The sequence below is a fragment of the Oryctolagus cuniculus genome, chromosome 14, assembly GCF_964237555.1.
Source record: "Oryctolagus cuniculus chromosome 14, mOryCun1.1, whole genome shotgun sequence".
In the NCBI taxonomy this organism is placed as follows: domain Eukaryota; kingdom Metazoa; phylum Chordata; class Mammalia; order Lagomorpha; family Leporidae; genus Oryctolagus; species Oryctolagus cuniculus.
Genome location: NC_091445.1, coordinates 83,310,031 through 83,324,192, shown reverse-complemented (window position 1 = coordinate 83,324,192; position 14,162 = coordinate 83,310,031). Strand labels below are relative to the sequence as shown.

Genomic DNA, 14,162 nt, shown 5'->3' with positions numbered 1-14,162 from the left:
GTTGTATTATACTCTTATTATAAAGGAAAATTATTTAAAATAGACTAAAAAGATAAATCACCCAGGGCAGGAGAAGTAAAGAATAAGCAGTTTGGAAAAGAAGGCAAATAAAAAATTAACCATGTTATGAGAAAAAAATGAACCATGTCATGAGAGTATACTGAATGCCAATAAAATGAAAATGCAAACTGAAAGTGATAGCTACTAGGAAACATGGAAGTTTCAGAATGAAAAGTTGGCAGTCTCTGTACTATGCTCAGGAAGAACGGCATCATGGATACTACAGAAAACACAACTTACATGGGGTTTTTCTAACAAGTTTGTCAAAGCACCTTTTTACTGCTAATTATTAATTTTAAAGCTCACTCTTCCAATAAGCTACAGTAAGTATAGTCCTAAATGAGCAAATTGCTCCAGAGGTAAAAAGAACATTCTCAACTCAGAGATCCCTGAAAATATAGCAGGCAGCACCCCAGAATATTATCTAAACAGCCTGTCTTTTCCTCTAGTGGCTTAAAAAAATAAACAGGAGAAAAGAGAAAACAACGGTCAAAAACTAACAAAACAAAGTAAGTTAAATAGTATAACTATTCTCAAAATCTGTAAACCTGTATTAAAAACGAATAACTAAGTATACATTCCCAATCAAGCCATATGAAATTATAACAGTACTCATATTATCTTTGTAAGTTAATATACTGAAGTTGACTGATAGCTAATTATTCCTATTAGCTTATAATTTCAGCAAAAACATTCTTAGTTTTTGACAGAACAAAAGCCTAAAAGATGAGCTACCCCCTTACTATGGAACAAGGTCGAGAAGCTCCTCCCCTGCGGGACATTCTCTTCCTTCCCTCCTGTGTAACAGCAGTATCTAATTCCTCTTCCCTTACAACGTGATTCCTACCCCACGTCATCAGAAAGCCTCCTTTCCCAGAAGATTCCACTGCCTCTGCCTCTTGCACTAGTGCTGTATCTGACAAAGCACTCTTCTCCAGCACACACCCCGGAAACGTCTCTCCACACTTCTGGGATGGTCTTTACCCGGCATTTTTGCAGGGTCTTTTACATCCTCCCATCACCTACAGGTCAAAATCTCAGGGTCTGTACTTGAACACTTTTTCTTCTCCCAAGGTTCCTTATATACATGCACTCCCAAATTTAGACCTGTATCTCCAACCACCACTAATGAAGTAAATTTTTCCCCTTGTCATTAAGACTTACAACAGCATTTTTGACCACTTTCCTTTGTCTAGCACATTCACACAGTAGACAAAAGCTACATGAACAACCAATAGTTATTGAGAATGTCATGCAGTAGGAATAAAAGTATGAACAGGGGCCGGCACTGTGGCGCAGCGGGTTAAAGCCCTGGCCTGAAGCACTGGCATCCCATATGGGCACTGGTTCTGGTCCCAGCTGCTCCTCTTCCAATCCAGCTCTCTGCTGTGGCTTGGGAAAGCAGAAGATGGCCCAAGTCCTTAGGCCCCTGCACCCACATGAGAGACCCAGAGGAAGCCCTGGCTCCTGGCTTTGGATTGGCGCAGCGGATCTGGGGAGTGAACCAGCGGATGGAAGACATCTCTCTCTGTCTCTACCTCTCTCTGTAACTCTTTCAAATAAATAAAATAAATCATTTTTAAAAAAAAGTATGAACAAATCAGACTTAATCAGACTCTTGGAACTTACAGTGTAGCAGCAAAAGTCAGAATCATGAGCCAATGTTAGCTAATATTAAAATAATTACTTGTATGTAATGTGTAGTGATCAAGTATTTCAAATTTACTTCATCTTTCTCTCTTACACCCACCACACCTTCTTTCCATTCCCACTGTCGTCATTGTAATTGGTGCTAACTTTTATTTTAACCATTTCTCACTACTTCCCACAACATGCTTCAAGAAAGAATGCTTCTCCAAGTAACCTGACTGCTGTTTTGCTTCTGCCCCGATTATCTTACAGGAGCAAAACTTCCCACAACATGCTTCAAGAAAGAATGCTTCTCCAAGTAACCTGACTGCTGTTTTGCTTCTGCCCCGATTATCTTACAGGAGCAAAATCCAGCTATCAAGTGGTAACTCAAGGCTCATCTCAAATGAGTCCTGTTCAAGAAAGAGCATATTCTGCCTTTTTTTCCAAATTCATATCTACTATTTTTTTTTTTTTTTGGCAGAGTTACACAATGAGAGAGAGAGACAGAGAGAAAGGTTTTCCTTCTGTTGGTTCACTCCCCCAGATGGCCACTACGGCAGGCACAGAGCTCTGATTCAAAGCCAGGAGCCAGGTGCTTCCTCCTGGTCTCCCATGCGGGTGCAGGGCCCAAGCACTTGGTCCATCCTCCACTGCCCTCCCAGGCCACAGCAGAGAGCTGGACTGGAAGAGGGGCAACCGGGACAGAATCCGGTGCTCAGATCGGGACTAAAACCCAGAGTGCCGGCGCCACAGGCAGAGGATTAGCCTAGTGAGCTGCAGCGCCCACCCGAATCTACTATTTAACATATGAAATACTGCACAGCATAGAGCAGGCACTCAGACTATTTTAACTCAACACTAATTAAATAGATAAATCCAAGATCCACAAAATATGCCTTACCTTGAAGTGTCTGCATCATTTCCAGAAGCACAGGAGTAAGAGTTTGATTATATTCATGGAATATATCTATAAACAGGACTTCAGTGCAAGGCTGGAAAGGGGGAGAAAGGGAGAAATTTCCAATTTCAAAAAATGGTATTTTAAGTTAAGAAACTACAATAATGCAAAGAGCACTCATTCTTAAAGCCCTAAAATTCCAAAATGTTTCCAATTCTTGATTTTCTTTAAAGATTACTCATTTTTATAACGAGCAAAATACAAACAAAATCAAGCTGGAATCAACAGCACATAGAAATTTATTTCTAAAACATAAAGAAAACAGTACACTTTTAATTAGCCACATCCATTTATAGTTCAGTACTACAAATGGCTGTCCAAGATTGAATATACTGAAAATCATAAATTCTTAGCAATGATACATATAAGTAAAAAATTCCAACTCTTGAATTCAATTTATCAAATAAAATAGTATTTTCTTTTACAAACACAGTTAACAGAAACAATTCTTAGCTACAAAAGAGAATATTTGTTTTGAATTTTTGAAGTATTAAATCACTACTTTATAATATAAAGGAATTATAAGTATTTTTTACTTTTATGTATAGAAAGGCAATAAATTCCATGTATTTCATATTTACAGTTTAAGAACATAATGATACTTCCTATCATACTCTCCCTACCTCCCTCATTCCTATCCTCCCTCCTTTCTTACTTTTCTTTTCATTTTTGCAATGATTTACTTTATAATCATAAGCCTAATTCTCTGCTTAATAGAAAATTCAACAAGTAGTAAGTTTTATATTTAAAATGGAATCACTAAGATATATACTGATATACACAAATGAAATCAAGTCATCTAAACTATCTGCTTCAAAATAATCCAAATTGGGAGAAAATTCTGTGCTTATGTGAAACTAAAAGACTAGCCATGAGTTGAAAAGTGATAAAATAGGCTATGATAAATGACTTGTTTCTCTATTTTCTGATATTTGTAAACTTTTCTATTAGAGAAAGTTTTTAAAAATTAAAGTCACAAATTCTGTTAAAGTTTTTAAAATACCAGTAATTTCTCTGATTTACAGCTATACGCTAATAAATCTAAAAAATAAGATTTTAGAAAAGCAATGGGAAGGGGCTGGGAACTGTGGTATAGTAGGATAAGCTGCTGCAGGCAATGCTGGATTCCCATATGAGGCCCAGCTCGAGTCCCACTGACCACTACCAATCCAGTTCCTTGCTAATACGCCTGGGAAAGCAGCAGAAGACGGCTCGAGTGCTTGGGCCCCCACACCCACAGAGGAGACCAGAATGAGGCTCCTGGCTTCCTTCTGACCCAGCCCTGGCAGCTGTGGCCACTTGGGGCATGAACGAGAAGATGGAAGACTTCTCTTCTCTCTGCTTCTCTGAAAATTAATCTTTCAAATACATAAATAAATCTTTAAAAAGAAAAGAAAAGCAATGGTAAAACACAAGCCTTATCACAGAGAACCACCAGTGGCCATAATGGGTACATCTTCCTCAACAGAAAATGCATGTCCTATCAGATGTATTTTTAAAGTATCCTACCACTGAAAGTTTTACAATGAGCTGGTCTCTGAGACTGACACTGGGTAGTAAGAGAAATAAAATATCAAAAGAAGCTTTAACAAAATCATTAGGAGGGGATAAAATAATTTTAGCCCAAAAGTCCCAACTTTCACTTTAACAGATTATTTTCCCTTTGTATAGTGATAACTGTTTCCCATGGAATTAAACCAAAAATGAAAAAAAAAAAATTCAGTTTGCAAACTCCCAAGTAAACATAAAAAAATTCAGATGAAAATTCAGACTTTAATTAAGTACTTTCCTCTCAAACGATTTTTGCAGTTATGAAGTTTCCTATCTAATTGCTGGAATCTCCAACAGATGGTCACTCTCTACTAACAGTTTTAGAAGGATTAAGAATTCTCTCGTCAATTTTTCTTTCAATACTTACCCTCAAACTGTATTTCCAAGAATCTCCTCCTGTTTCTTCCACTGCTGCAATTAAAAACATGACAAATGATATTCTTGAGAAATGAAATAATGAGGTTCCTAAAAGCTCAGTTTGGAAAATAAAAATGTGAATAACATTGGTACAGTAAAATTAAATCCATGAGACTAAAGCCTTATATATATCACTTAATAACAGTATCGCCACAACATTTCACTACAGTAATTAAGTTTTTTTTTTTTTTTTTAAAAAAGACTTATTTATTTGAAAGACAGAAACACAGGAGAGGGAGGAGCGAGAAACCCTCCATCTGCTGGTTCACTCCCCAGTGGCAGCAATACCCAGGGCTGGGGTAGGCCAAAGCTAAGAGCCAGGAGCTTCTTCTGGGTCTCCCACATGGGTACAGGGGACCAAGCACATAGGACATCTTCCACCGCTTTCCCAGACCATCAGCAGGGATCTGGATCAGAAGTGGAGCAGCCGGGACTCAAACTGGCGCCCATATGTGATACCACCACTACACACAAAGGCTTAACCTGCTACTCCACAGTGCTGGCCCCAACAGCAATTATGTTTCACAAGTTATAATTTGCCATACTTCCATATACTTTCCGTATCTATAAAAAATACATTTAAGACTTTAAAAAAAATCTAGGGATCCAAAGCTTCACACTGCAGTATTATATATAACACATAAATAAAGCAAACTGAGGCATGAGTGTTGTGGTGCAGTGGGCAAGAGACAATGGCATCCTATATCGAAGTGCTGGTTCACGGCACAGCTACTCTGCTTCTGATTTACCTTCTTGCTTAAGTGCCTGGGAAGTACTTGGGTCCCTAGCAATCACATTGGAAACTTGGATGGAGTTCCTGCCTCCTGGCTTAGGCCTGGCCTAGTCCCAGCTGTCATGGGCATTTGGGGAGTTACTCAGCAGATAGAATGTGTCTGTCCCCTCTCCTCTCCTCTCTCTCCTCCCTCTCTTTTTCCCTCCCTCTATCTCTGTTGCTCTGCCTTTCAAATGAATAATCAATGGACAGAGGAAGGAAACTGAAACCTGCTATTTTAGCTGAAGAAATAAAAACAAAAAAGATGCTCTGTTTTTTGTTTTGATTTGTGTGTGTGGTTTTTTTTTTTTTTTTTTTAGATTTCATCTGTTTCATTTGAGAAGTACAGTTACAGACAGTAAGAGGGAGAGACAAAGACAGAGAGAAAGGTCTTCCTTCTGTTGATTCATTCCCCAAATAGCTGCAACAGCTGGAGCTGTGCCAATCCGAAGCCAGGAGCCAGGAGCTTCTTCCTGGTCTCCCACATGGGTGCAGGGGCCCAAGGGCTTGGGCCATCCTCCACTGCTTTCCTAGGCCATAGCAGAGAGCTGGATTGCAAGTAGAGCAGCCGGGACTAGAACTGGTCCCCATATGGGATGCCAGCGATGCAGGAAGAGGATTAACCTACTGCGCCTTGGCACCAGCCCTTGCTCTGTATTCTAAGTGAACTAAAATTATTTTTTAAATGTATTTATTTATGTGAAACCCAGAGAAAGAGAGGAAAAAGAGGCAAAAACAGAGAAATAGATCTTCCATCCGCTGGTTCACTCCCTAAATGGCCACAACAGTTGGCCAGAGCTGGACTGATCTGAAGCCAGGAGCCTCCTTCATGTCTCCCACATGGGTGCAGGGACTCAAGCACTTGGGCCATCTTCTGCTGCTTTCCCAGGCCATTAGCAGGGAGCTGGATTGGAAATGGAGCAGCCAAGAATCAAACTGGTACCCATACAGGATGCCAGTGCTGCAGGCAGCGGCTTTACCCACTATGCACAGCACCAGCCCTTAAAATTATTTCTAAATGACAAAAAGAGGAGGAAGATAAATCTTCCCAATAGTTAAAGATATTTAAAATGTTAGAAAACATACATGAGTAACTATATATGAGCATCCAGTAAAAAGGATAAGCACAGGCTAACATCTAGCCTACGCTTAAGTAATTCACACACCGGCACTTCATTAAAATACATGATTCCTTGATTCTGTACACTAAGAGCCATGAAACGATTTCTGTTACTCATGTACATATCACTAAAATTCAAACAGATAAAAATATTTGTTTAAAATTCACAAAACTTGGGACCGGCGCTACAGCACAATGGGTAAAGCCGCCACCTGCAGTGCGAGCATCCTATATGGGCATTGGTTTGAGTCCTGGCTGTTTCACTTCCAATCCAGCTCTCTGCTATGGTCTGGAAAAGCAGTAGAAGATGACCCAAGTCCTTGGGCCCCTGCACCCACGTGGGAGACCCAGAAGAAGCTCCTGGCTCCTGGCTTCAGATCGGCACAAATCTTGCCAGTAGGGCCAATTGCGGCGTATGAAAGACCAACCTCTCTCTCTCTCTGCCTCTCCTATTTCTGTGTAACTCTTCCAAATAAATAAATAAATCTTTAAAAATAAATTTAAAAAACAGAACTGGGTTTTTGGTTCATCCCATATCATGTCTGGGTTCAAATTCCAGCTCCACTTCCAATACCATCTTCCTGCTAATATAAACTCTGGGGGGCAAAAACAGGTGATGGCCCAAGTACTTGGGTCTCTACCATTCACATAGGAGACCTGGACTGAGTTTTGGGCTGCTGGCTTCAGTTTGGCAAAGTCCTGGTTGTTTTGGGCTTTTGTGATGTAAATCAGCAGATGAAAGACTGTGTCTTTCTTTCTGCCTTTCAAATAAAAATGAAAATAAATGCTTTTTAAGTTTTAAATATTATGAAAACGTTTTAGGGGCCAGCACTGTAGCACAGCGAATAAAGCCACCACCTGCAGTGCCAGTGTCTGATACATGTGCCGGTTCAAGTCGTGGCTGCTCAACTTCTGATCCCTTCTGATCCAGTTCACTGCTTATGGCCCAGGAACAGAGTAGATGATTGCCCATGTCCTTGGGCCCCTCTGAAAACGTAGGAGACCCAGAAGAAGCTCCTGGCTCTGGATCAGTCCAGCTCCAGCCATTGCTGCCATTTGGGGAGCAAACCAGTTTGGAAGATCTCTCGATCTCTCGATATCTCCCTTTCTCTCTCTCTCTCTCTCTCTCTCTCTCTGCCTCTCTGCCTCTCTGCCTCTCTGTAACTCTGCCTTTCAAATAAATAAATCACAAGCTTAAAAACTTCAAATCAATTGGAGACAAAATTTTCTACAGATGAAAAATAACATGGAATAAACCACAAAGTAGAAACTGACATAAAAGAGAAAAGGTGTCAATAATTTTATGTTTTATTTTAAAGTATACGATAGTCTAAATTGTATAGCATTTAAAGGGGCCAGTGCTGTGGCATAGTGGGTAAAGTCGCTGCACTCCCAGCATCCCATATGGGCACCAGTTTGTGTCCTGGCTGCTCCTCTTCTGATCCAGCTCTCTCCTAATGGCCTGGAAAAGCAGTAGAAGATGGTCCAAGTGCTTGGGCCTTTGCACCCATGTGAGAGACCCAGAAGAAGCTCCTGGCTCCTGGCTTCAGATCGACCTAGCTCCAGCCATTGCAGCCATTAGAAAGTGAACCAGTGGATGGAAGATATCTATCTCTCTCTCTCTCTCTCTCTCTCTCTCTCTCTCTTTCTCTCTGCCTCTGCCTCTGACTCTCTGTAAATCTGCCTTCAAATAAATAAATACATCTTTAAAAAGAAAAACTCAAAAGATCTCTTACTGGCAAAATTTTGCATTATATTTGAACAAATCATTCCTTTCCTGTTTCTCAATTTGTTACAATGTGTACACAAGAGAAGATGGCAAATTATTATAATTACTATTTAATTTCTACTGGAGAGACAGAGAATGAGTGAGTGAGCTCTCTCATTCACTGATTCACTCCTCAAACACTGGCAATGGACAAACTGGCTGCTGAGATGCAAGTCAGGTGTCGGGAGGTAGGAATCCAATTATCATGAACCATCACCAATGTCTCTCTGGATCTGCACTAACAGAAGCTAGTGAGAAGCCGGAGCTGGGATTTCAACCATGATACTCCAATATGGGATGTAGGTCCCTTAACTTCTAGCCCATACAGCCTTCCTGACAAATTAATTAAAAAAACAAAAACGAGTTTTTCGTATCAAAAGTGCCAAATAACAAGTGGAACAGGGCTTTCCTTATGTCAGGATGCCTGGGTTTGATTACTGGTTCCAATTCCCTACTCCGGCTTCCTGCTAATACAGACCCGAGAGACACAGATCTTAGCTGAAAAAAATGAATTCATCTCACTCACACAGGGGAACTGGTTCATTCCTGGCTATCAGCTTTGGCCCTGGCCCAACCCTGGTGATTATGGGCACTTGGGGAGTGAACCAACAAATGGAAACTTTCTTCTCTGATTCTCAAATAACAAAAACGCAAAAAAAAATTATACTACAATACAATGTTATCATTCCCATCATTCAAATAAATATCTACTTATAGAAAGGGAGAAAAGCCATGCCAAAAAAATTAATCCTTACTAAAGCCTTCTGGGTCTTCTTCCCACATTGTCAGTTCTTCTTCAGTTAACAGAAAATAGTGAGAGACTAATCTTCGACAGATCTCTGTCAAAGTGGGATATGTGAAGAATGCCATCTTAATCTTATGGGCTTCAAGAGTTTCAGGGCTGCTATCTAGAAAAATAAAACTTCCAAGTTAATTGTACAAGGCAACATTCAACTAACTTAGATAATGACACTTAAATAAATAAAAATAGACTCTCAGGGTAAAAGATATACTTGTGTATAGTTTTTCAGTTTTACAACACACATATTAGACAGTCTTAACTTTATTTAGAACACACATCAATGCTATTTCTGCCTTACTGTTACAGCTTATAAAGTTCTGTGCTGCATTATCACAACATAGAGAAGCAACTACTCTTCTCTCCCCTAGATTTCCTCATTCATCATGTTACACATGCATATGAATGAACCCCAAATAACATAAGAAACAAACTTGTTGCAAGCAATCTTATTTAAAGTAAGAGAAAGCTTTTAGTTGTTCAAACAAATAGCTGATAACATAAATTTCAGTGGTTCTTAAACCTATGAAGTTTAACTGCTGCAAAAAAAAATAGTTTACTAAATGTACTGCATGGTTTTTTTGGGGGGAAGCTGGTATTCACTAATTAAAAATGGCATTCCTTATCAATAAATGAGTTTCCAAAAAAATTATCAAGAGTGCAATTATACTTAGAGTAAAATAAAGAAAAAATATTTTTAAACTACCAGTAAAGTATTACCTTCAAAATTTTTAGATGGCTTATAAGCATAATTTTTGACAATCATCTTGATAAGATTCATGCATTGGACTATGAATCGCTCAAATGTAACACCTTCACCAACGTCGGTAAAAACATAGCTTACAGAAAATTCCAGTGATCTCTGAATTAGAGGAGTAAATGAAAAGGGATGCTGATCCAAGAAGTCCAGAAGCTATAAAGAAAGAATTCAAAATGCATTTTTCCCAAATTCATACTAGAATATAATCACTCCAATTGCAATTCTTCTAACACACATTTAGTAAGTTTTGAACCCTGAAGTGGAGTCTGTATTTGAGGTTTTACATTTATGATGCCCCTTCTTGGGATACATGATTTATGATGGATTACATCAGATTCTAACCCATAAAAAGAATTTGCTATTATTTGCAGTTCAGGCATCAAAACAGACCCACTTCATATTTAACATAAGAGTAAGTAAATATGTTAAAAACAGTTTAAGCATATTAAGTATAAGCCTTTAAAAGTCATAAAGGAAAAGAACTGAAAAATAACCCTGTTTTTTCTGCATAAAACTGTACTTTGATTTATCAAATAGTTGATGATGGAATTTTTTTGTTAATAAATATAAAAGGAATAACAGAATAGAACACCATCATTTTACAACCTCTAATCAAATAAAGGACCGAGGCAATGATGAAAAACGGCCACTGAAATCATGAAGGGAAAGGCTGTTGAGGAATTCTGATAGTTTACTCATCATCAGTCATAGCCACACAAAGAAAGACAAGCAGATAGTATGTGCTTTGTACTATGAGGCAATATGAAATACAAAGCACCATCTAGAAGGTATTCTTGTTAATCCTACCCTATCCCACAAAGCAAAAGACGGAGTGAGATTAAATCTCTACATCTAACTGCAAAGTCACAAAAATATGGAAGGAGGAGTGCAGACACAAAGGAACATATTAAATGACACACAGGGATAGAAGCTGACTAGTGCAAAATACAGAAAATTCTATTGGCGCTCTTCATCAACATTAACAATAGAAAATGACACTATTTGAATCCTACTTCCTATAAAACAATAAAATTTTTGAAAAATCAGAGATATTTAATAACTGACAATCAAATTAGGAAATTCATTATTGTGAAACACAATGATTTTGATAAGATTTTTTTTTAGTTTATTTTTATTTATTTTAAACACAGATCGACAGAGACAGAGAAATCTTTCACCTGCTGGTTCACTACCCTAAATGCCTGTAATAACTACACAGGGCTGGGTCAGGCTGAAGCCAAGAATCAGTAAGTACATCCAGGTCTCCCACATGAGCAGCAGGGACCCAACTATTTGAACTATCATCACATTTTCTTTTGGGGGAAGAAAAAAAAAAAAAAACCCTCAGGTGTGTGTTTGGCACAGCAATTAAGATCTTGATGTTCCTAACCTATATCATAGTGCATGAGAGTCAGCTTCCTGGTAAGGTACATCACAGGAGGCAGCAGATGATTGTTCAAGTACTTGGCTCCCTGCCACCTACAGGAGAGACCTGGACTGAGTTTCTGGCCCCTGGCTTCAGCCCAGCCCAGTCATGGTGGTTGTGGGAACTGGGGAATGAGCCAGGGGACAGAAGATCTCTCCGTATCTGCCTCTGTCTCTCAAATATGTTTCTTTAAAGATTTCATTGCTTAGCAACACATACTCAAATATTTTGCAGATAATACTAAATGAAATCTGAAGTTTGCTTACAGGGGTGGGGAACCTTTTGTCTGACAAGGACCATTTGGATATTTATAACATTATTCATGAGCCATACAAAATTATCAACTTAAAAATTAGCCTGCTTGAGGCTGGTGTTGTGGCATACTAAGTGAAGTCTCTGCCTGCAGTGCCTACATCCCATATGGGCGTCAGTTTGGGTCCCAGCTGCTCCACTTCCAATCCAGCTCCCTGCTGGTGCACCTGGGAAAAGAAGATGGTCCAGGTCCTTGGGCCCCTGCACTCTCAGTGAGACCGGGAAGAGGCTCCTGAATTCAGTACAGCCCAGCTCCGGCCCGTTGCAGCCACTTGGGGAGTGAACCAGCGGATGGAAGACATCCCTCTTTCTTCTTTCCTTCTGCCTCTCTGTACCTCTGCTTTTCAAATAAGTAAATAAATCTTTAAAAAAAAAAAAAATTAGCCTGTTCGCTGTGACACCGTAGGTTAGTGCCAGCAGCCCATATCGGTCCCTGTTCATGTCCCGGATGCTCCTGTTCTGATCTAGCTCTCTGCTATGGCCTGGGAAAGCAGCAGAAGGTGGCCCAAGTGCTTGGACCCCTGCACCCACATAGGAGACCATGAAGAAGCTCCTGGCTCCTGGCTTTGGATCAGCCCAGCTCTGGCCATTTTGGCCATTGGGCAAGTGAACCAGTGGACAGAAGACCTTTCTCTCTGTCTCTCCCTCTCTCTGTCTATAACTCCACCTCTCAAATAAATAAAATCTTTTTTTTAAAAATTTGCCTATTATAGACTTACTGAATTTCAAATCCCACCTGCAGTTGCTTTGGCAAGGCCAGACCAAATGATTTCGCAGGCCTTATATGGCCCCAAAACCAGATGTTCCCCAGGCCTGAAATTATCAACAAAGGTGGGAGAACGAAGCGCACGGATAAAGCAGGATTGACCATGACCACACGCAGATAATTCTTGAAGCTGAATCTCCTGAGGATTCAGCTACTCAATTCTATTTGGAGGTGTGTTTGAAACATCCCAATTTTTAAGGCTTTAATAAAGTCTTCAGATCATAAATCTGAATTGTATAAATGAATTTGTTCAGAAAAGAAAAAATTATAGATAACATCTATCCATTATATTACCTAAAGTAACTGAAAGAAAGAATTGGAAAAGAAAACCTAGTAGTTCAATAAACAATGTGTTTTCTAAAACAGATTATCTAAATAATGCTTTTTAAATTTCAGTTACAAAGGAGCCAGCAACTGTGGCGCAGCAGGTTAAAGCCCCAGCCTGCAGCATCGGCATCCCATGTGGGTGCCAGTTCGAGTCCTGGCTGTCTCACTTCCAATCCAGCTCTTTGCTAATGTGCCTGGGAAAGTTCAAGTTCCTGGGACCCTGCACCCACGTGAGAGACCAGGAAGAAGCTCCTGGCTCCTGGTTTCTGGCTTGGGATCGGGCCAGCTCAGGACGTTGCGGCCATTTGGGGAGTGAACCAACAGATGAAATACTTCTCTCTCTTTCTCTATTTCTACCTGTCTTTGTAACTCTTTCAGATAAATAAATCTTTTTAAAAAAAAATCAGTTACATAACTGACATACCACGCCAGCACTAATGGGAACAAAGATGTAGCAAGTATCAGTAATATGCATTGCACCGAACCATTGACTAACTAGGTCACCTTGCTTTACTTTCCTGTGTTTTTAAACTTGAAGGATTTGAGTCAATTTTCTACTGGATCTTAGAGGATTACAGGGGCTTTGTTACTGAGGCTATTTGGAACATGAGAAATGAAAAACATAGAAACTCAAGTTACTACCTAAACACAAAAATAAAAAACAGGTTATTTCTGTTCTCTTTCTCTTCTTCTAGAAGATAGACAACACTAACCCGTTACTGAACTTTCAACAAAACAAAAACAAAAATATAAAAAGGAAATTAGGTTACAGTTATATATCCACACTCATCTTTAAGTACCTATTTTTAGTGCAAGAAGTCCCCAAAGCAGTTCCAATTCCTATAACCCTACAGTTCTCCCAATCCTCCAAGCCCAAAATTTCATAAAAATTAATGTTTTATAAAGCATATTTTTCAGAAATTTGCACATTGTACCCATAAAACTCAGTTCAAAAGATGTGATATTGATGACGATAATCTGAAAGTAATTCTGAAAATACCGACTTCATGATATACTATCTGCTACACTGAATCTACTTCTGGCAGAACTCCCTGCTTGCTTTCTCTCGGCTCGCTCCAGTGGGCCCAAGAATAAAGAGCTGCAGAGGAATCAACTTCTCAAGTATGTATTAGACTGACTCTTTCACAGCAAAGAATGTACTATAATATATGGTATGTAAGTTCACTGTACATTCTAAAGGCTTTAAGATATGAAGGTGATTTTTTATTTCCCTACAAAGAGAACAAAAGTTTCTTTGTGCTAAAAGTGAAAAGGGGGGACTGGCGCTGTGGTGCAATGGGCTAAAGCCCCAGCCTGAAGCACTGGCATCCCATGTGGGCACCGGTTGGAGTTCCGGCTGCTCCACTTCCAATCCAGCTCTCTGCTATGGCCTGAGAAAGCCATGGAAGATGGCCCAAGTGCTTTGGCCCCTGTACCCACGTGGGAGACCCAGGAGAAGCTCCTGGCTCCTGGCTTTGGATCAGCTCAGCTCTG

General features: G+C 39.7%; 1 protein-coding gene across 3 annotated transcripts in view; it reads right to left on the bottom strand.

Moving 5' to 3' along the window:
- The window catches only part of IPO11 (importin 11), a 217,450-nt gene that overhangs the window by 128,761 nt on the left and 74,527 nt on the right, over nt 1–14,162 (bottom strand). For all 3 annotated transcript variants that reach the window (XM_051853725.2, XM_070056753.1, XM_051853724.2), the window contains exons 10-13: nt 9,798–9,990; nt 9,034–9,186; nt 4,569–4,612; nt 2,594–2,684 (exon numbers count right to left, since the gene is read on the bottom strand). In XM_051853725.2, the coding sequence (XP_051709685.1) occupies nt 2,594–2,684; nt 4,569–4,612; nt 9,034–9,186; nt 9,798–9,990 (481 nt within the window). The remainder of the gene's footprint in view (nt 1–2,593; nt 2,685–4,568; nt 4,613–9,033; nt 9,187–9,797; nt 9,991–14,162) is intronic.